Source organism: Corvus moneduloides, chromosome Z (assembly GCF_009650955.1).
Source record: "Corvus moneduloides isolate bCorMon1 chromosome Z, bCorMon1.pri, whole genome shotgun sequence".
Lineage (NCBI taxonomy): Eukaryota > Metazoa > Chordata > Aves > Passeriformes > Corvidae > Corvus > Corvus moneduloides.
The window spans coordinates 76172682-76196168 of record NC_045511.1 but is presented as its reverse complement, the minus strand read 5'-3'; the positions used below and the strand labels follow the sequence as shown (position 1 = coordinate 76196168).

The window sequence follows — 23487 nt, the reverse complement described above, 5'->3', positions numbered from 1 at the left end:
GGCACCGGCAGCCAATGGCGGCCGTGGCCCCGCCCGGCGCGCTGAGGGCGCGCGGGGCGCGCTTCCGCCCGGCGCGGCGGCCGGAAGGTGATGTGGCGGGGAGCGCGGCGCGATGGTAAGCGCGGGCCTGCCCCGGCCCTGTCCGCTCCGGTACCGGGCCCTTCCCGCTCCCTCCCTCCCTCCCTGCCGGCCCTGCACGGTCCCCAGCGGCGCCTGCCGGCCCGGGCAGCGCCCTCGGAGGCCGCTCACGCCATTAGTCGCGGCCCGCGGGAGCGGAGCCGCTCGAAGGCTTTGCTGGGCGAAGCGCGGAGCGGGTTTGCGTCACGGGTTTGGTGGCAAGAGAAAGGCCCATTTTGTGTGTGTGCGGGGCTATGCCGATGCCCCGCGGGGCGGCAGCCCGTGCGAGGCCGGTCAGGTGGTGTGCTTGTCTCTCGCCGCCTCCTGTCGTCATGGTTGTGCCGCGTGACGCCATGGTGGCGTTGTGTGACGTCATGCGCCTTGAGCAGTGTGCTGAGCCATGCCATTGGCTACTTCTCTCGATTTTCAGGGGTGTCATCAGAGGCCCAGGTCCATTTACTCATGAAAATTATCTATAAAACGATGGATAGATGTATATATATCACATATATGTATATATGTATATATATATAAAGTATATATATAATTATTTTATATATATACGGACTTGGTACTTATAAAAACTTTATGCATCTAAAGCACATATAATTTTTAAGAAGAAGTATGTTTAATATAATTTAAGAAGATAGAAATATAGTTAATATAATTTAACATATAAATACATGTTTATAAGTGTGTTCGTAGTTTTAGAAATAACCTGAAACGTGGAAACACGTAAAAAACAGGCAAGAACATCTGGAATATAATATCTATGCTTACATGTGAGTTTGCTGTATGTATAATAAGTATATATGGATATAAAGACATTTATATAGATATTTACAGGGGTATGCAAATGTATAATTGAATATTTTAAAAACTATGTATTATATGTTAACAATATACATTTTTCTATAAATCATACACATAAAGAGTGTGTGTATGTATATACACACATGTATATGTATATAAGATGTAAGGTATATGTGTATAAATATATATACTCTTTATGTAGAGTTGGTCTAAAGGCACATTTTTATTTCTTTTTATGTATTCTACCCCGTTTTCCAGTCTCTGCAGGTAATATAAAAGGAGGGTGTGCATTTGTGTCAGAATTAAAGCTGAGCAGTGAAATACTTTTTCTTAGGCCGGGTTTATACGTTAAATATACGATGTTTATATGAGCAGGGCAGATATGTGAATTGGAAATGAGAAGGAAAACCAAAGGAATAACTGAGTTAACGTAAGGTTTTCCTGTACAAAATTCGAGTTTTTCCAGAACTTCATCACAGAGTTTGTTTTACCATGGGAATTTTCAACTTATTCCTAACAACCACAGCTTGATTTGGGTTGGAGGGGACCATTAAGGATCACCTGGATCCCCCCTCCCATGAACATTGACAGGTTGTCCGTCATCATATGGATACTGTGCAGCTTCCATGAAAAATTGCTGTATTTCCTGTGTATGTGCAGAAAAGCTCAGTATCTATTGAACTTTCTTACAGCTCAGTTCAGAAAAGGGTTCCCGGGCTCCAGATGTTGTCACCAGCAGGAAATTGCTGGGAGTTGCTCACCTGAGCATTCCTTGGCAGGTCTTCTAGACGAACCGAGCCCGTGGCTCCAAGCAGAAAACAGAGGAGGTTTTTTATGATAAAAGGCATAAATTTATCTCAGGAGATCTAAAACAGACGTGCAGAAAGCAAGAGACCTCTAATCAGTGCCATGGAAAAAAGGTGGATATTGAGGATTACAGCAGCACCTCACTGTTCTTCATTGTACATAAAAGGGTTTGAGGTGGTAGGAAACGGGAAGAGACCGTGGTGAGACATTGGTGTTGCTTAATGTAACGATTTAATACAATTGGTTAATGATATTATTTATAAGTTATGTATAAGAAATGTATGAGAATAACTTAAAAACAAAGCTACTGTTTATGTCTGAAAAGATTACGGCAAGTGTATGACATTCTCTTAGGATTATCTTGTCCGTGTTCCTTGGTAGGGGTTACTCTCTGTGCTTCAAGGACCCTGAAGCAAGAGACTGTTCTAAGGATGGTTTGCTCATGATTTTATGCTGGAGGAGGGGAAAATAAGATTCTTCAGCATTATTGTGATATTTGAATTTCCTCAAGAGAGCAGCAACCCTTGTGGCATATCCAGTACTTGGGTCCTCCATGATGCTACTTGTGGTGTCGTGGCATTTTAGGGAAAATAAAGATAATTTTGAGCTCACCTTTGACTGTGAGACAGGAAGCAGCTGCTGTCAGTGTGTTGTGAAATGGAAAAGATTAGACCTACGCCTCCAATTTATTCTCCTTGTCCAAAGAACAGGAGCTGCAGTTCTGGCAAAGCAGCAGCACTTGGGAAAACACAGTTTTCTGAAGCGTGATTTCCAAAGGACTTTACGCCTTGGAAACTTTTCATCCCATTGTTCCCTGGGCTTCCTTATCATGTCCTTGCTAAGCAGGTGAAAACTTGTGCCAGGTGAATGGCCAGCTGCTGCCAAACAGAGAAAAAAAAAATAATAAGCTGACTTACCTGTCTTTTCCTTTATGTGAAAGCAGAAATTGTGTTTTGGTTTTTTTTTTTCCTCTTCACTGCCAGCAGATAGGAAAAAAACCTCAGTATATTGACTTAAAGCAAAACCCTCAGTATTATAAATCAAAGCAGCTATGGCAGCCAGTAGAAATTCTCAGTGGATTCCAAACTTCCTGGGAATGGAAGGGAGGCACCAGTGACACAGCTCCCTCATTTATTTGGGAGCAGAATGTGTACTGTTTGCTGACTTCCACAAATCAGTTTGTCCTGCCAGCTTTCAGGGTTTTACATCTGAAAGCTCGACAAAAGTTCTCCTAGTGGGCTTGAAAAGTTTGCCATGTGCAATGGATGGAAAGAGGGAAGAAGCCAAAGGTAACAATAAAGTCAGTGAGGAGCCTCTCACCTCCTGAAGGGTGGTCTTCACTTTCTTTCCTAGAAGAGATGTGAAGTTAAAGTCAGGCGAAATTTGGTGATGGAGAAAGTTTAAAAGAGTTGCAGAAAACTTGACGAAAACGGCTTCTTCGCCCTCACCCTCTTGTTGGGGTTGATCCTGGCCCCATATTACTACCCAAGAATTGATTTGGGAACTTTCCACAAGGACAAACATTTCTGTCACAGTCTTTGTTGCTCTCTTAGTGTGGTGTTTATAGAAGGAAGGGGAATTGCTCATAGAGCCAATTGTAAAAACATTCATTAGTAAATATTATTTCAAACCAAGCTGTCAGATATAAACATACCAGAACCCAAGACACTGCTCTGAAAAAAGAGCTTTCAGGAGTCTTGAAGTGCAAAGTTTTATGTGTTTTTTATTCAAAATGAGAAGAAGGAATCAATCTTGATTCAGATTTGCTAACGGCTTTGTTTTTGTCATGATCTAAAGGTACATAGGTTTAAAAACATCTCCTAGTTCATCTTGCAGTCTGAAGTGTCTTTGTATTGTGAATTTACTTGACTTGAAGGGTTCAGTGTGGATACTTCTATCATCTTAGAGGACGATGTGAAAATATACTGTCAATGTTTTATTTCTGTGATTATTGAACTGAGGAAATTATTCTGTCAGTGTAAGATGGTCTCTTTTTCAAAGGGTAGGATGCAATGAGTCTACTCTAACAGATTTACCCAGAATGACACTGGTGGTGAGAAACCATTTCTTTGCTGAGTGCTGTAAAAAAGTGAATGTCACAAATTTTTGGTTGCCTGCAGCACGAGACACCACACACATTCATTGTAACAGCTGCAGCAGTGGATATGTTTTTTTGCTAATGCACAGAGCTGGGCATTCAAACTCGACGAAATTTTTTGATTTTCATCCTTGTGACTGTGGAAAATAAGGTGGGAACAGCTGTGAAAAACATTACCTGTCTTCCAGATGCTAAATATGCGAACCATGCACCTGAACTCTGCTAAGCAAGGGACTTGCAGAGGTGCTGTGGACATGCCCAGGGCCATGGGACATGACAGACTTAGCAGAACCTGTCATTGTTTCTTGACTAAATATATTTTTTCCTGACAACGGAATTATTTGTTTTTCATGTTTGAAAGAGATGGTTAGACTATTAATGAACGGAAAAAATAAAAAATTGGTAAATAGTATACATAAAATAGTTACAGTCTGCTTTGTAATTCTTAGGTAAATTAAAATATGTCTTCGGTTTTGAGAACTTAGACTTTTTCCCAGGTCCATGTTCACATTTTGGTAGCACTTCCTGTTACAAACTCCTGATTTTTGCATGCTGTTTTTTTCACTGTAAGGATATCACCTGATTCAAAGTGTGCTTTAGTATGACTCTTATCTCTTCCATTCATACACAGAGGTTTTACTCGTTTTTAAGTTTCAGTAGTAAAATTTGTGGTGAACTAAGCAGTGTGGTGTGCAACTTCAGAAGGGAGATTTACTTGGAAAAAAGGGTTTTTTTAAAATAATACTTCTACCTTATGAGGGAAGACAGCAGAGGAAAAATGCCTTTAAAATTCAAACCTGTCTAATCTACAGACAAGACCTGGAGGAAAAGGTATTATAATCTTTTACTGACATATCCACCATAATTCTGTGTTTGTTTAGTAAACATGTGGACATGCACGCCTTTGTGTTACAGTGACCTTGGCAAAAGACTTTAATAGTCACTTTGGTTTTTATTTTAAGACACTTTGGTGAAATGCTGCATCTGCTAGCTGCTTACAGCAAAGTTCAGTTTCCAAACTAGGTATTGGAGCAAAGAGGAAGGAGGTCAAGCAGGTGTGAAACTTCAGCTTCATCACCTTGAGGTGTCTTTTCACTGCTGGCCTGTGGATTTGAATTGCAGTAAAAATCATAAATGTGTTAAAGTCAAGTGAGCTTTTTTTATAGGAGAGGGCAACTGTGTCTGTATGTTTAATTAATTAATTGTTTGAGGAGATTGGCTATGTTTTAAATAGGTACATTAGTCTTCAGTTGACTGCAAAAGCATAGCATGTTAGTTGTACTTGCCGTTTAAGCTTCACAATGTGCTTCTCCAGGAAATGACTAGGGAGAAGATTTCCTATTTCTCTGTTCAAGCTTTAGCCTACATTTTATGAGTGCAAAAATACATATTTTAGACAGAAATCTGAATGAATGTTAAATATTGTGCTTAAATTCCTTGGAAACTAAATACTGAGGAGAGCATGCTGTAAACCCAGGGTAAAAAGCCCTATTTATGCTGGAACAAGTGCATCTGGCTGGTATTTGGATACTTATTAGCACCCCTTGCTTAGTTTTGTTGTGTACTTTTGCCAGCAATTGCTTCAAACTTAACTAATTTGCACTTTCTGTAATTTTTTAATAGTGCTAAATTGGCATGCCTCTTTTACAAATGCTTGTTTTCCATTCATTTTGATCAGATTGCATTTGGCAGCAGTGGGAAAAATAATTATTTTTTTTTATAGATTGGAAAATATTACAATTAGATGCATTTTTTAATTAGTTTTAGGAGTTGCTTTAACTTTCGGGATGGGAGTAGTACTACATGATTTATATCCTATTTTTTTTTATATTATATTGTACTCCTAAAAATTTGATTTTTACTGACGAAATAAGAATTGCAGGGCATAATGGACACCCTAGATAATAATCATTTTCTCTTTCAGCTTTGTAAGGACCTCTTCATTAAAATTTCATAGCTTAATTTCACTTTTCTGTGATGAAATTTTGATCAGCTCTTGCTTAACTGAAGTTCAACTGCAGTGTGTAAGCTCTTGCTCATATTTCAGTATGAGGAACCCAGACGTTCAGCTGCCTATCCATATTTGTTTCTTTGGCTCCAGAAAACCTAACCATCCATCAATTTTATTATATTAGGGAGGAAAAAAAGAAACCAAAACCATTCTAGAAAGACTGAATATTCTGCAGTGTATTACACAAATGAAGTTACACTTTCTTTAAAGTATTTCAGTTATTTTTCTGTGTTTGCCCACATAAATTGGTTATTATAACAGTAACCACAGGGCAGACTTGCAACTTGCTGGCACTACGATGGCCTCTCCTTTTATAGTACAGATGGATGAAATCATCATGGTCACGCTGCAATCAGAGATAAAATAATCATTTTGTAAATAGTTAAGGTCTATGGAAAGTTAAGCTTTGGTTTCAGTGCTAAGTCTTCTGAGATAAACTCAGAGAGCTTTTGTTTTAGGCCAGACCAACCCAAGAGGACAACAGCACAGGGTTTGTGTTCTCCTCCTGCATGCTTTATTTCCCCTGGAACCATGATACCGGGTGGTTTATTTTAAACAAAAGTATATGAGGCAAGGGGAAAATCAGCAGGTCCTTTATGACACACAGACTTGCACCAAAACCTAGGGTGTGATTTATTACAGTGCTACCCAAGGGTTGCATCAGCAAGTGGTTTGTGGCTGTGGTGCTGTCTGCAAGGACAGGGAGCAGAACCATGTCAGAAGCAGAGAATGTCAGCGTAATGGAGTGGATGAAAACTGCAGAGCTTGGTAAATTACAGTGTCTTGTCTGTGGCTGTTGTTGTCAGTGCAGGAAAGTGTTTAGAATTAGTGCATCCATTATGGCTATTTCTACACATTGAATTAAATACCCTTGTGAAGTGCAAGAGCTGTTGATAACCAGAACTCTGAGCTGCTGCTTTTTTATTTTTCTTCCCTTCTGCCTGAGTGTAGTAAATTTAATGCTGAGGGACAACATTGTCTATAATGAGGTTAACAGGAGCTGTGCAGTTGTGATGATTCCCTGTCACAGCCACATAGGTAACTTTTAACTTCAAATCAACACTTTATAAAACAGTACAATAAACTTCATTTTGTACTTGGATGGGAGTACATTCAGACATCCCTAGCTGTACCACTTGATTTCCAACTACTGTATATTCCAATGAGTAATTTATTCTAATACAAGCTACTGCTGCTAATCCCAACACAGTAAAACTTTCAGGAGAATTAACTCTTTATGGTTTATTATATGGAGTTTTTACTGAGATACGTTATGATCAGGAAACAATATTGCGGCTTTTTTTAAAGGCCTCATTTTGGGAAGGATTTAAAACAGCCTTTGGGCATGTAGCTCTCAGAACTGGGGTCCATGGTCTTAAATTTCCAAAGACGTTGGAAAAAACTTGGCTCTGCAAGTTCAGGTGAATGGAGTACCTTTTTAGTGCTGCAGGTGATGGGGTGGTGCTCCACACAGGAGGGGACATGAGGAGAGTGACACAGAATGGGACTGCTGGGGTGTTCCCACTATGTTTGAAATGTACCAAATGCAGATGTAGAAAATTTCAGCCTGTGAAATTAAAGCTTGCACTGTCTAATACCAGAGTAAAATGCAAGTGCTGGTTTTTTCTGGTGTTGTAGTGTGAGTCTTGGGAAGTTAGTTGTCATTTCACCCTTGTGGGGACACAGTTGAAGAGACAGCACCAGTTTCTCCATGTGCTGAGATCTCTTTGTAGTGGGAATGAGGCTCACAGGACCTACCTTAAGCCAGTCAACACAAGTCAAAAATTGCAATTAATACGTTTGGATCAGAGGAACCGAGTCTAAACAAATGAACAGCAACTCATCTGCGTTGTCCAAGTAGCTTGGTATGTGAATGCAGTGTTTTTAAAAAGGATTCTAAGCCATGTATAACTTGCAGCAGCTTTTAATTACATCAGTTGGAGCAGCCAGATGTTAGTTGCTGCTTTCTGTGAATTCAGCTGGGCCATGAGAATTACTTCAGATGTGAAGAGTGAAGCCATCTAATTCAGGAATAAATTCTCACTTCCAGTTTGAAATCGTAAGCAAATTTTGGAATGCTCACATCTGTCCTTTCAAAGTGGCTGTGCAGATAAACGCGTCATTCAGAGCACGTTTCGGTGGAAGGGCAGATGCGATTACAGCGATGCATAGCTGGGGAAACACGTGGAGACCCCAACAAAGAGCAATTATATACGATTATATACTGCCCCAGTTGATTGACTGATAGCACATTTCACAAGTATACGTTTACAACCCCTGCTTAAGAGGAAGCAAGTGTGCCCTTCTGCCGCTTTCCAGTGTTGGAATGCCCGCTGCCACCTCGGGAAGCAGCTGCAAGAACTCATGGGAACGGGTCTCTGGCAGGCACAGGGCTGTGAGCTGTCAGAGCAGCTGTCTGTCCCGCAGGACTGATCAAATTAATCAGTTGATAGGCAGGATCTGGCTGCGCTGAGAGGCAGCCACTCCTGGATCCGGCCCGACCACGTTCCTAGACCCACAGGAGCCAGGGGGAATTGAGACTTCCCTGGTTTCTGGAGCTGGCAGAAACTTCTGCCAAGCACAAAGGCTGCAGAGGCTGCTGCTAGGGATGGCAGCGCGTTGTCATTTGTGAAGAGTTTGTCCATTATTTATGACATGATGGGACAGAAGGGGTGGCTAGCTGAGCTAAAATGCTAAATTAAATATGATTTAGCAAAGGCTGTGGCACTGGAGAAAACCAAGCAGCTTCACGTTTGGGATGTGGGGGCTGGCTTTGGGTGAGATCACTGCTCCCTCATCAGAGAATGGGTGGGTTTCAGGGATGCTGGAATCTCCTATATACAGGGTGCAGAGTCAGAGCATCTCTGCGATGACGCTTCTTAACAGAGTGGCCTGTTAAGTTAGATACTGAAATTACTTCAGATAGCTAACCCTGCCTAAAGCATGTATTCACACTGGCAGCTCTGTGCATGTTCCAGAGTTCATGTGATTCATGGAGACTTCTAAATAAGCTAAAGTTTTTTGGTTTGTTTTGCTGCTGTTGATTTTGGGCAGGTTTTTGGTCACAGTATCAGAACACTTGTGTGTGTGTTCCAATGGCTTTCTGCTAGAGCTTCTTGTTTTTCTCTCCTGATTTCCTGTTAGTGCCATACTGAACTGGAATATTGTGACTTTCTTCTGTAATTCTCCTTAGCTGTGTAGAGAAATCTGATGATCGGAACTTGAAAACATTATAATTTTGTGACATAGGAAGGAAGCACGCGGGCATCGACGGAGATGTGCCTCAGACTGTGTGGAAATGAGGGCTCTGATGTGCCCTAAAATATGATTGAAGAAGGAGACGGCAATGTAATATCCCTTCCTAAGTGCTAAATATTTACCTTTAATTAAATACCACTACTCAACCAGCTGGGTTGAGCAGTAGGAACACAGGAGATGAAAGTTCATCAGAATTCCAGAACGAAGAGGGAATTTACTGCATTTGCTTTGACCTTTTTTTTTTTTTTTTTTTTTTGGAGCTTGCACTAAATCAGATTTGCAAATGCAGGTAGCAGAGTGAAGGTAAAATAAAGCTTTCTGAGGTAAGCTAGTTCTTAAACCACCTCATGCTGTTAAGCTGACCGAAATGTCAGTTGAGACACTTAAGAGAAACCCCAAAACCGTAAAAAAAAAAGTCTCTGGCATGCAGTTATTGCCTATTACTAATACTCCAGACCTTAGTAAGTAGCCAAATGTTGCAGCAGTTTCTCAAGAATTGTCTCTTACTGCTACTAGGCTGATTAGTGTTTGCTATCAAACAACAGAACTTAACTTCTCAATCCTAAGGCAGTTCGTCCATTTCTTCAGAATTTACCGTGTAATTAGCACTTCTGAAAGTGTGTTTACAATAAAGATGTTTTCAATTTAAAATCAGAACGTGATTTGAAAATAAAACTAATCAGTTATCAAGGTTCAGATGGGCTTAACTGTATATATTTCTACAAGTCTGTTTAATTTGGCTTGTAGCCTTTAAAAAGTGGTCTATTAACAAACCTCCTACACATTTCATGTTATTTTCTGCCTTGGCTACTACTGGTACTTGGCAATCATCTCCACCTTCACTGCCACTACCAAATTCCATTTGATGGAAAGGTTTGCTGGCACAAGGCCATTACAGGTTTCATTTTTGGTGTCGATGGGTGTTGTCTAAGGGGTCACCCATTTTAGAGATGTAATTTTTTTGTTTTCCTGATTTTCTTCCACAGTCTGCCATCTTCAACTTCCAGAGTCTGCTGACTGTGATCCTGCTGCTCATCTGTACCTGTGCTTACATCAGATCCTTGGCTCCCAGCTTACTGGACAAAAATAAAACCGGGTATGTGGTCTGATCATTTCAAGCACAGCACAAGCTGTGTGGTTTCAACTGTGACCTTTCAGCATCTCCTGATGAAGTGTGTGATAGTGCAGATCCCGCTTTGAAAATTTTCTCTCTTTAAAGATAAAAATCTTAATTTTGTACCTCGCAATAGACTGCAATAAGGGATTGGCAAGCACTTAGTTGCAATTGTATTGGAAGAATTTATTAGGTAACTAACCTTGCTAATACTGCATTATTAATCTTCTAGATTTGTAGCTTTGTTGTTACATGCTTATTAGACATACAGAAATGAGAGACAGAAGTAAAACATTCTCCTACATGTGGCTATTGTTGCAATGATTTATTTTTGATTCCTAGGGTGGGTAAGAAACCAGCAGAAACTGGCTTTTTTGTTTGTTTTCAAAATAGGTGTTTTGGAGATACAAGTTTGAAACACAGCTTTAGCAATAATCTGTAACTAAAAGAAAACTAAGAATAATTTTTAAAATAAGCAATACAATCCTCTTGTGTGGTCTGTTTAAATCAAGGTTTTGTATTCTCTAAGGTGAAGGAATTTATAGAAGAGTTTTTGAAAGCTTCTACAAACCTCAAACCTAAGCTTTTTTTTTTTTAATCATATGGATGCTAGCTGTGATCAGCAGAACTGTGATTGAAGTGTAGTGGGTTTAGAGTGACCATTGGGCACTTTTGACACAGCAGCCTCTGGGCTGTCCGTGCAAAGGAGATGATATCTGTAGAAGCAGGAGGTAATTCTAGGTGGACAAACAGACAGGCTTTTGGATGCTGGGTGTTTGGCTTGTCCACTTTTTCCATTAGGTCATTTCCTGTTAAATATTATTCTTCCCTAAGTGTCTTCCATCACTTCTGCATCTAAATTCAGAAGTGTCCAATTTTAAGTAGACTCTTGTGACCAAGAACCCTGAGTGTTTGTCTTCTGAAAACCTTCCTTGTAATTAACCTCTGGGGTTGCTGTTTTATTATCCAGGTTTTTTTAATTTTAGCTGTGTAAGATACCCAAAGTCTGCCAGTTTTTTGTTTTTTTTAATTTGGAGTTCTGACATGAAAACACTTGTGTCCTTTTATATGAGGCCATGAAATTGCCACTGACATGAGAGGTTTCTTTTGATGGAAGATGGAAAGAAAGGATGACTTCATGAAGGACAGGGAGTGGGGGGACGAGGGGAGTTTGAGTGTCTGCTGGTGGAAGATAACACAATAGTCAATGAGGTATACACAGTAAGAAGTAAGAATGTTTATTTTACTGATTAAAATTTTAGTGCTGTTCTTGGCAAGGAGTATTTCCTTTAATCTGGAGCTACTCTGTTTATTCTTGAGGCAAATCTGTCTGGAGTACAATAGAACTCTCTTCATAAAATGTTTTCAAAGGGTGCTGACACTGTGGAGGAGTTGGGCGTTTGATGTGTAGGTTTGTATTTATGTAGATGTAGGACATACCATTTTGTTTTATATATATGTTTGTAGACTACTTTGTACTGGACAATAAAACCTTGGCCTGGAAGCAATGAAATTTGTTTCCTGTATGGTAGATGTTTACATGGAGCTCATATGGTGCTAAACCCCTGTCCCTCTCTTCTAAAATACTCCGTGCTCTGATGGAAATGTCTGGACATAGGGGATAAAACAAATTCTAGTGATACTTCAGCTTACCACAGAGATGCTCTTACTTCATCATTCCTGCTCCAAATTAAAGGTATAAAAAAGTAGCAATAGAATACTAAAGCGACAGAGAGGAGGAATGTTGATAGTTACTCGCTGTATTTCTAAGTGAGTGGTAACTTTAGTGAGGATTTAGGTCTGCTGATAATAATTGAAGAAACATATTTCTGTTGGTTGAGAGACAGCGTTGCAAAGTGATGTCACCCATCCTCATAACCTTGTATTTCCTCCCTTTCATTTCTGCCAGAGCGTGTCTTTTCCTACCAAGCCAAACAGAACTTTAAACCTTCATTTTCCCTGAGTGTTTCCATGTGCTTGGTCCTGAGCAACAGTGTTAAAGGCTGGGAAAGCAAGTGGAGATTTACTGTTTCATGCTAACTAGAGGAGAATGTGCACCACAACATAATTCTCTCCTCCCTGCTAACCAGAAAGATGTGTTAGCTTATGTGCAGCAGAGATCCCCTTTGATTTTCCATCAGCAGTGCAGTGAGGATGTCTCACACTCCCTCCTGCAGTGGCACTGGGCTTTTCCTGGTGAACACATGGCATTTTGCAGCACACCCAGCCTTAGCAGTCATAGTCTAAGGCCCCACCAGCTCCTCCTCAGCCTAAGAGGTTTCATTTATTTGGGTTTTTTGTTCTCCAGGTAACCACCACCCCTTTCCACAATCAGTGCTTTTATCATTTAACACGGAGAGCCAGGAGTATGCAGCAGGTCATGTACATTTGGGCTGTGGCTGCCGGAAAGCAGCAGGGATCCCAGCCAGACCCACACCTTCACCTGCATCCAAACAAGGGTGGAGAGGAACACGAAGGGCAGAGAAGGAATAGTGCAATTACTGTGAGCAGTTGCTGCAGGAGGGATTATTTTGGAGCAGAGTTATTCAAGGCAGCGTTACTTCTGTAATAAGCAAGCAGGTTTTGACTTGAAGAGGTACGTGTTGTGGTCCTGGGATGAACAGGAAAAAACAGGGGAGCAGGAGGTCTGCACAGGCTTCACCTCCAGTGGGAGCTCCCCAGTTCTTCCAGAGGGCATATTTCAGCTTCTTAGAAGGTACAGAATTCAATCTGCTTCTGCTCAGCAGCAGCTTCTGTGGACAAACAGAGGTACTGAGCTGTTCCAGTAGCACAAAAGCCTCTTAAAATGTTCTGGTGTCATCATGGGAAGGCTGGTCAGCCCTTACGTCAGTGGCTTCAGATTCATAAATTGTTAATTGCAGTTGCTAAGGGCAATTGGTGAGACCCATGCTCTGTTTTGTACCTGTCACATCAGGTAGGAAAATTTCTGTTTTTGCCAAGGGAGCTTTGTAGGGGCAGCTAATGCAGTAATGCGTTAGCAGTAATGGCTTCACATTGGTCAAGAAATCCCTGAGAAGACAAAAAAATACCCTTGCTGAGATTATGAGGCAAATTCAACAGACTTTCAGGCTGCTTGGAAGGGTTAGTACTCTTTTCCCTGTGCAAGTCTTTAAAAGTATGTTATTACAGGGTGGTAATGTTTTACTTCTTTGAGCTCCTGGGCAAGCTTTTGAGAGGTGGCAACATGAGAAGCAGGGCTGTGGAAGTTTTCCTGTTGGTTTTGCAACATGCAGTCTGTGAATTCTAATTTTACAGAGGGTGAACAACAGTTTTGAGAACCTGAGGTGCTATCAACACAGCACTTCAGGGCTGTGTATTTTGCTCTATGAGATTTACAAATGAATGTCTTCCTACCTGCATGCATCTTCAAAAAGTGCATAGATGTCTTCAGATTACTTTATTGTATGACCTCTTAGCATGGAAAAGTGTGGTGGTCTATGTGCAAGGATTATCACTGCTGCTTGTGGAGGTGCATAAAAGCAGAAAGAAAAGAGCTTTGTCTTTACAGAAATATAGTCACACCCAAATATGTATGTGTGTATGTATATATATATATTTTGCTTGAGGTAAAACTAAAATCTAAAGCACAGATGAAAATACCTGTTCTCTAAAAATGGAAATGTTGCAATGCTGTTCATGATGAATTGGTCAGCAAGGAGAACATAAGTCACTTTGAGTTTGAACACCTCAGTCACTTGCTGCCTCACTTGGTCCTCACCTGCCCAACACTGAATCTTTGTCTAGAAACAGAGGAGGCTGCTAAATGGAAAGAGAGATGCTGAAGTAAACCAAGACCATAAAGGAGGACATAAAATGGAAGTAGCAGAGAAATAAAAGTGCAGGATATGTCGACTACTCAAGTATGTAGGAGCAAGTGGCCCAAACCTACCTGTCTGCATTTAAAAATGTCAGAAGCAAGCAACTCTCAGAGCCCAAGAAAGGGAAAAGACAGAGGATCAAACCTTGTGGGTGTGAGTTTAGATCATTATTTGTGGGGTTTTATCTACTACCTGCTTGATGGCAGTTCTCCAAGTGTTCTGTGCTTCCCCACGCTGTTCTGTGCCATACTGTGGAGAAAACCTTCCCACAGACAGGCTTTGAAAGGCTGAAATCTGTCTTACACTGGGCTCTTCAGTATTGTTCCCCTTTTCTTCCTCAGATCATAAAGCGGTCCCTGCTCCTCTGGAGCAGTCAGTATGAGATTATTTTAGTTACTCGGAGAAATTGTAGGTTTGTGGCATCCTTTTGGGTGTTCCCTGAGTCGGATCTTGCTTTTCTCCTTTCCTATTTCACTTGTTGAAAGTGAAACATCCTGTGCAAGCAGCAGAGGAGAAACATGAGTAAGGTAAACCTTGGTAAAGGAATAAGAAAGAACCAGAAAACTTGGGAAGATTTTTTTTCTTCATACAATTTTCTCTCTGGGGTACTGTATTGTAGATAAATACAGGATTCTGATGAAATCTTTAGATCTGGAACACAGAATGAGTTAAATCCATCTTTGCATGCAGAAAGATCCCTACTAGACTTAGAATTTTGCCACTGGTGTAGTTCATAGCCTGTACCCTTCTGTGCAGGTGTCTGCTCCTTTCTGGTGTCCAGAAGAGACTCAAGTTGAGAAATTACTGTCAATTCAAATTGTTTTAACATAGAAGAAAGAAAATCAGTTGACTTTAGTGTATTAAACCAAGAGCCTAATGAATTTATTTTATCTTTACAGACTGTTGGGGATATTCTGGAAATGCGCCAGGATTGGTAATTCTTTTTTTTCTTTAAAAATCTTTAAGATCAGTCCTCTTTCTAGTATAATTTATTAGGATAATGTTGCCATGTAGCAATGAAAACCATACACATCCTTGGTCTTCAAAGATGCAGGTTTTAACCTCCATGAAATAAGAGGGCAGGATATTGCTTTCTTAGATTAGCATCGTGGAAAGCCTGCATCTTCTCATGTCTATTCATGTATGTGGTGGTGTATTTTCAAAAGTCTTTTGCATTTCTTGCCACGTGAAGTAACCATGTATTTCTAACATGCAAAGAAGTCAGTGAAGTATAAACTGCAGTGTGTTTGAAATTGCAATGGACTATTGAAAAGAAGCCAGATATTTACCTTATAGTAATAAAACAACATGGAATTCATAATGCTTTAAGGTTCTGTGTAAGCACAAATGTGGTTTTTTTGCTCTCCTTTGTTTACTCAGCTTCTGTGCACTTTTGAATTACACAAAGCTGTTCGTGTCAAGTGACATCTGCACACAGGCTGATCAGCTCTATCTGATTTTTGACATTTTCCCATAACATTGGTTTTGTATTTATTTTAATCCTTATCCTGAATTTATTTTGAGAAGGAAATTGGAATATACAACAGAAGTTTAGTCTTAACGTTAAGGTATATCCAAGATTAAAAAAAAAAATTACAAACCCGTCATCAGTGTTCAAATTGCATTGTTAATGCTGAGCAGAAACTTTGAACTTGTAATTCTAGATCTTCTTACTTGTCACTAAACCTAAAGAAAGCCTGTATGATTCCGTTTCTGCATTCTCAGGCAGAACATTTTACAGGATGTCAGAAAGGCATTGACACAAAAAATAGGGTTTTTGTGAAGACCGGTTGTTAAAATGATTGCAGATATTGTCCTATTTAGATAATAGACATAGCAGAACCAATTTTGGTGCTGTAATTGAAAGATACTGGGGAGGTGGCAGCTGTCAGAAATGAATTTTGAGCTATACCAGGGAAAACAAATGTAAAAATTCAGCTGTTAGGGTTTGTTCAAGGCTGAAGAGAGCACCTCACCTTACCTTGCCCTTGCCATATTCTCTGTAGTTAACTAAGTGCAAGGCTATTTTTTTCTATTAGATATGTTTCTTTTGCAACTTGCATCTACAATGGACCACTTCAGCTTTCTTTTAGACTAAGAGGTGAAAATGGGCTTTGGAGCTGACTCCCATCATTTTATGTGTGTTAATCACAAAGGCATGTAGAAAGTGTAGGTTTTAAAAATGAAAATGTCTACTGGTTTCCTTTACATTTCACATCCCTGGTATGTTTAAACAACCTTTTCACATGTACATAAGATCTTAATCATGGGCAAGTGGTTACATATTTACAAAGTTGTGCAAAATAATGTTTAATCCTGCCACATGGTGATTTCTCTTTTAAGAAAATTAAGAGCAGAAAAGCATAACCCATATGAAAATTGTAATACCCTGAACTGTAGGAGTTGGACTTCCTCAAAATTTATTTTAAACAGATGTGAAACTGCAGACGTTAATTCGTTCAGTTATTTGAAGTTTAATTAAATATATGCCAGATCATGACAGCATCTTGTAATGTCACTGGGCAGTCAGTCCTGCATTTGGGAGGTGTCACTTCAAGTATTTTATTTTTCTTTTACTGTGGAAAGTTTGTTCCCTCTGTGTTTGAAGGTCCTGCTGGTAAAAAAATACTTTTTTCTTTTATAAAAAGTGCACCATGCTAGACTTGGGAGCCTTGGTGGATCTTTTTCTTTAATGTTTCTCTGAAAACTGTGTCTCAGATAAGATGGTTTGTAAAGACAAAAGACCTCGCAGCAGAGGGAAATTGAACTTTAAAGCAAACAGCCCCAGCTCTGTCTTTATGCTCCTGGATGTGTAAGAACAGGAATCTTCCCACTTGAAAGGCACATTCCAGTGTTAACACTCCCTGGCAGTTCTGTAGGCTGCAAGTACCATCCACTGTTGGTGTCTCCAAGGAGAATTCAGTGGAACCATGAAGGATGAAGTTTTAAGTGTAAAAGCATCTTGGTAATTAATGGAGAAAGTGCTCATGTAAGTAGGTAGCAGTCTGATTAACATCACTGATTTTCTCCTGGTTGTGTTACAGTTCCCCACCTAAGAGTCTCTTTTTTCTCCCTGGTGTAAAAGAGACCTCTGTAACGCTCTGTCCTGGACCAAGTGGGTGGGAATAGATCTCTCACAATTGCTTTTGCCACCAGATAAAATTATATTAATGGGATAAACTTAACTTTCATCCACAGTCTGCTCTGGGAAACTGTGACTCCCGTTTGAAAGAGTCAGAAAATAGAGGTGTCTGTGCAGCTTCTGTGATCTGCTGACCATTTTTGTCACAGAAATCTGTGGAGCAGACTCTCTCCACTTGCTAACAATGTTATGTCTCCTTAGCAAACCAAAAAAAAAGGCATCTGGCCCTGTCTGGGCAGCTGTGAGCTCACAGCTCTGGCTGCTGCATGACACCCTGCACAGAATATTCATGCTGCAGGTGACAGGTACCATGGCTAGAGAGCAGCTGCACCTCAGCTGACACAGAACAGCTCCTGAGCAGCCATAGAGGACCAGAGCCAGCAAAAACGGGGTGTCCTAGACAACTTTCCACTGCCTGCCCCATGACTCTGGCACTAGGAGGAGGCAGCAACATAAAAGTGCACCTCAGAAAAGGTGGTTTGTAGTAAAATGGAAGCCCTTTCGTGGGCCTTTCACAGAGACCCAGAATCACCCAGTGCCACCCCTGCCATGGGCAGGGACACCTCCCACTGTCCCAGGCTGCTCCCAGCCCCAATGTCCAGCCTGGCCTTGGACACTCCAGGGATCCAGGGGCAGCCCCAGCTGCTCTGGGCACCCTGTGCCAGGGCCTGCCCACCCTGCCAGGGAACAATTCCTTCCCAATATCCCATCCAGCCCTGCCCTCCTTTAGCCTGAAGCCATTTCCCCTTTCCCTGTCACTCCATGCCCTTGTTTAAAGTCCTTCTCTTAAAGCAAAGAGCCCCAGCTCTGTTTTTATGTAGCAAAATAACCTGTTCAACATCTGAGCTTTCCACTCCCGTGCATGTTCTTCGTGAGTACACAGCTGTACTTCTGTCAGCATTTTCCAGCTACAAATGTTGAATATCAGTTCGCACGTGCTGTGGCACAGCTACGGCGCCAGACAAGGAGCAGGTGGGTCTGTTTAGCCATGCCTGAATTTTTGTTTGTTCTGCGCTCTCTCTCCTCTCCTGCCAGGTGAGCGGAAGAGCCCCTACGTGGCCGTGTGCTGTGTGGTGATGGCCTTCAGCATCCTGTTCGTGCAGTAGCAGCTGGCGAGCGTCCCGAGTACCCAACAGCAGAGCGTGGAACAGCTTGTGTCAGGAAGGATGGGAAAGCGTCACCGAGTCTCCTCTCACTCCATGGATCACCTGTCTTCTGGAGGACACCCCTGCAGATGGACCAGCGTTAGTGACCATAGCCCAGATGACATGTAACTGGTGGAAGGGTGTCTGATGCGTGTCTTGAGTTTCAGGGGAGCTCTTTTTTTCTTTTACACCATGCACTTGAAAAGGCTTGCTGTTTTTAATTCTTTAGAATTTCTTGTGCAGTAGACCTGTATAATGAAAGCTTAAAATGGTAAATCAGCCACAGCAATAAGACCACCCTTTGAAGAATAAAAGAGCATTGTGACTCTAGGGGATGTTTATTGAAGTATTTTTAGTTCTTGCTGCCTGAACAATTCCTCTCGATTTGTGAGTGAGGGCTCCACTCTCATCGTAAAAATATGACCTCTGACCTAAGTTACACTCAGCTATTTGTTTCTAAACTTGTAATTTCTCAAATAATGTATCAATATTTCTGTTGTTGAAATAAGATGTGAAATAAAGGCAGGGACCATAACTGTAGTGATGTCTGATTAGCTGGGGGGAAGGCACAGATTTTGAGGCACTTGGACTCTCTGTAAAATACCACATGTACTCACTGTTAGAGGTTTAGGTCTCTCAGGTATGTCGTTTCCCAGCTTCTTCCAAAATGCTGAGAAAAGGATTTCAGAGGCTCTGCTGCTGCAGTTGCATGGATGGAAAGGTTTTAAATTAGCAAAATGAACAGTTGGCTGCAGCTAAGGAAGTTGCATGTCAGAAAGGTTGTAGCAACTAAATTACACTCACCAGTAGTAAAGATTAGCTTACTTTTAATGATACACGCCATTAGCATTTATTTCTTAATTTTGCACACTTTCAGTAATCTAGTGACTTCTCTAATAACACCTGACAGGTGTGTGTTATACCAGACAACTGTGTGACTTCGTACTGACTGCATTTGGGAGAGTTGCCTGTTAGCAGTACTTCTTGTTCTGGAAAGGCTTGTGATCAGAAGGAACAAAACTGACAGTAAAACACACTGAAAGGTATGTTAACTGTTGTAATTCTTGTTTGAAAACCTTATTTTCATCGATCCAAATTATCCTGCAACTAGGAAAAAAAGTGCTTTTGAGTTACGACCTTTATGTTTTCTCGTGCACCTGTGAATCTAAGTCACCATCAGAAGTACCCATCCAAAACTTTTCTAATCTGGGCCCAGGAAAAAAAGATTTCTCCAGTTTGGGCTAAATAAATACCCCTGGCTGTGACCCAGAGGTGTGCAGAGCTGTAGGACTGTGACCATGCTATGCACACACACAGAAGCCTGGGACTGGGCAAGAGGTGTGGGGGGAGCAAAATCTGCTCTTGTAACTTTAAATGTGGATGGTGCTCAAACAGGGCATCAAAGCAGCTCAGGTTTGGATTTCAAAGGTAACCGTTCCCAAACAGGAGGAAGGGAAATTCCTAAAGAGTCTTGGGGTTTGACTGTCAGGTGCATACATGTCCAAAATATGCAGAGAATCATCTGGTAACTCTTTATGTTGAGCAGTTATATTCTAGTTACTACTTCTTGTAATAAACAGTGGCATTTTTATGATACACATTTCCAGGTCAGCTAATTACCAGATGAATTCTTAATAATCTCTAGGGTTTAGGTGCAAGTAGGAATACCAGTGAAAGAACCCAATGGAATGTTTTGGTCTGAGTATCTGAAACCTACAAACATGAAGGGACTGTTGCAAAAACCTTCCCTGTTAAGGTTTTATCGTGTAAGAAGTTGAGACAGGCCTCTTTTTATTTGTTATTTGTTGTTCAAACTTCACCATTATTTCTTACATGGCAGTCCATCCTTTTGGCCTAAATGCAGATTGTGAATACTTCCTAGTAGGAATTTTTTTTTTTTTAATTTTCCTCCTTGAATGACATTTTCAGACTATTCATTATGTGCTAGCTGCATGGCTGTTCAACAGATCTATCTGGAAACAAGATCTTTAAACTGACAAACTGCAGTTGTTTTGAAATTGCTGCTTCAGGCAGGTGTTTTCCTCAGGATTAGTTCTTTGGTTTTCAAGATTTTGGCTTTGAAGAGATTGATACCTCATCTCTTTTAGTAAGATGCAGAGAAAATACTCTTTCCCAGGTTCGAATCTTGATGCAATTTTGCTTTCTTGGCTTTCTTTTTCTCATGCAAAAGAGTTTACACCCGCAGCAGGTCTGTACACCTTTTCCTGTGCAAAAGGGACAGTGATTAAATGTGACCAAGGCTGTAGTTGTGCCTGCTGCTGTGGAGAAACATTTCCACACTGGGACTTCATCCTTTTTTTTTCCTAAACAGCATCATGGATGTTGTTAGTGCCCAAAGATCTAAAACACAACATGGTGTTCTTCAAACACACAGAGTATTTTATGCTCTTGCATGTACTTGCTATGGATTAATATCATATTAACTTCCATCCATGTCTGCACTAGAAATGACCTCTAATTCAAAGCAGGGATTTAGGAAGGCCGAATTGAACAGCAGTAATTGCCATGTTGGGAAATGAGTAAAGCATGAGTAAGAGATGGGATCACTGTGAAGGTCTGATGATCTGGAGGGACTGATAAGCAGCTGGGCAGACGTGGCTGGTGGAGGAGGAAAGACAAAGTGGAGTCCAAGGATGACAGGAAGATTTCCTGTTCTTGGAACAATGTCCCTGTTCTGTGAATGCCCTTTCTACCTCTGTAACCACAGCAGTGAACAGTGGAAATACACTGTCACTGAGAGGTGAAGCTGCGCTGTGGTGGAGGGAATAAATGCTCTGCTAGTGCTCTGAGGCTTTTATTCTTTCAGTTCTGTCCAGTTCTGTCCCACTGGCATCAGGGGCAGAGCCCACTCTATAATGCCTAGGAAGGCTCACCATGACCAAGGGATTCGTTCCCCCCTTCTCCCTTTCCTAAGAAGAAGAAAACACAGCCAACATCTTCCTAATGATTTAAAATGCTGAACTTGGTAAAGCCCACCAGAAGCCAGGAAAGTGTGATCTAAACCTGCTTCTCATACTCGGACAGCAACTTTACATTATCTAGTCCAAACATTCCCAGCTAAGGAAGGTTTTCCAGCTGGGTTTCTTTTCCCTCCCTTTTCTCTTGCTTTACCTGAGCATTATTACCCATTCCAGACACATTTGGGGAGTGCTCCCAGCATCCATTACGAGGCCCACATAGGTTCCACGTGTATTTGATGGCATCTGGCTGCCTGGACAAGCAGTTTTCCCTGAGTTCCCATACTGCAGTGTAGTCAGCATGCCGGGCATAGGAGACACATCTGTACACTGAAAAACAGGTTTTAAGCATGAGGCCTGAATTGTTTACCTGTCTGTTCTTGTGTTTTATAAATAGCACCTCTTTTCGTGATACCCCGAGGCCATAAGGCAGAAGGTGTGGAGGAAGAGTCATTCTGCAGGATCTGATAGTTGCAGAAAATCCTCCCCAGGTCCAGCATGACCAGTGTCACACACCTAACCTGTACTCAGTGCTAAATTTTTTTACTCTATTTCACACCTGAAGGGCTTATGTGCCCAAAGGCACATCTGTGTTTTTCAGGCATTTGGTGCCTGACAGAATGTGGTCCCATCTCCAGAGATTTTGCCTAAATTCCATGAGCTGTTCCCGGTCTCGTGGAGCACAGGTACTCAAGCATGACCTACCTGTCTCTTCACAGGGTACCCTCCCCTTTGGCTGTGTGACAGATGGAGCCCAGGCTCCTCTGATGAAACATCAGCCACGCTCAGGCTTCAGAGCCCTCGGGAATAAAATCGCCTTTGGCACTGCAGCTGCCTCATTTCTTTCTGCTTCACCGGTAGCTGCAGGAAGGTTGTCCAACACGTCCTTAATCTGCATGGAAAAGACCTTGAGAAGAGTCTGTCACTAACTCATGTAATCCCCACTGCTGTGGGAGGGAGATGCCAGCATTTCCTCAAGGACCTGGGTGTAAACATTTCCAGGGACACAACTGCTGCTGCCAGCTCCTGGGATGTCAGTAGAGAAGATAATTACTTAATTAAGGAGCGAGGAAGTTCGTTGCTGGTCTGTCACATTCAGAATGTTCTACGAGAGCATCTCATCATCAGTTCCGTTGTTTGAAAGGGCTCTTTGGAAGCTGTGCCACGGGAAAAGAGGTTTTCCCTCCAGCACAGCTCTCAGTGAGTGGGAAGCAGGCAGTGCCCATCCCCAGCTGCCACCACATTTCAGTAAATGCCATGTTTGTGCAGACTGGTTCAGCTGAAGATCAAGTCTCCAGTTTGCAGGCCCAATCAACCTCTATCATCTCTTTTTCAAAATAATACAAGCACACCTAATCTAAACACACTGCACTGGGCTCCCTGACACCCTCTGCATCACCTGTTTACATAAACAGAGGAGCTTATCGCAACACTCACACCACATAGCAGCACTTACTGACAAACTCAGTGGTTAAAATAGTCTATTTTCCCCCAAAGGAAGACAAGGAGGTTTTAAAAGGGTAAAATTGTATATGGCTTCGTTTATTCTGGGGGGGGGGGAGGGGGGGGAATTGTTTTAAAGTGAAGTCAAGTCAGGTCAAAATATAATAAAGTACCCTTTTCAATTCTAAAATCTTCACAGCTGGTCATTCCCATATGCAAAAACTTAAATAACCTTTCAGAGTTGTAGTAGGGCTAACGAAAACTCCAACCAAATGATAGATGTATTTGGACACTTGGATGTATAAATGTCACACCCAGTGGAATTAAGAGGAAATAAATAGTAATTTGACAGCATTGGCAAGCTGCGTTTTTGACTGTGTAGCACCACCAGCATATTTTACATGTGTATCACAGTCATGAATAAGTCAGTCCAGACACATTCACAGACCAGTTTTGGTTTCCTATTAAGCTACATGCTCATTTTCTTTCCCCCACCCTTTCCAGCTAATAAAGGGAGCCAAGGGAACGCAGTGATCCCTGTCTTTTTGGAACAAATCACCTCCAAATTCTTACAATTGATTCATACAGACTGGTAAAACTCCAGGAGACAGGGGGAAAAAAAAAATCCCTTCCCAGTGATAAGGCATTCTTGACATTTGAATTGTTTGTCATTTACTAAGGACATAAAACCCTGATACCAAAGATGGCACTTGAAATTATCA

At 41.4% G+C, this 23487-nt stretch overlaps 1 protein-coding gene across 1 annotated transcript; it reads left to right on the top strand.

The window, feature by feature from the left end:
• The first annotated feature begins 45 nt into the window (after window positions 1-45).
• On the top strand, window positions 46-22976 carry TMEM167A (transmembrane protein 167A). The gene is made up of 4 exons (XM_032095336.1): window positions 46-115; window positions 10091-10200; window positions 14957-14991; window positions 18235-22976. The coding sequence occupies exons 1-4, from the start codon at window positions 113-115 to the stop codon at window positions 18303-18305; spliced, it is 219 nt and encodes a 72-aa protein (XP_031951227.1). The 5' UTR covers window positions 46-112; the 3' UTR covers window positions 18306-22976.
• Window positions 22977-23487: the final 511 nt, after the last annotated feature.

Coding starts and splice junctions, on each gene's coding strand:
- TMEM167A (XM_032095336.1), top strand. Junction 10,201..14,956: donor CTGGACAAAAATAAAACCGG/GTATGTGGTCTG, acceptor TTATCTTTACAG/ACTGTTGGGGATATTCTGGA. Junction 14,992..18,234: donor CTGGAAATGCGCCAGGATTG/GTAATTCTTTTT, acceptor CTCTCCTGCCAG/GTGAGCGGAAGAGCCCCTAC.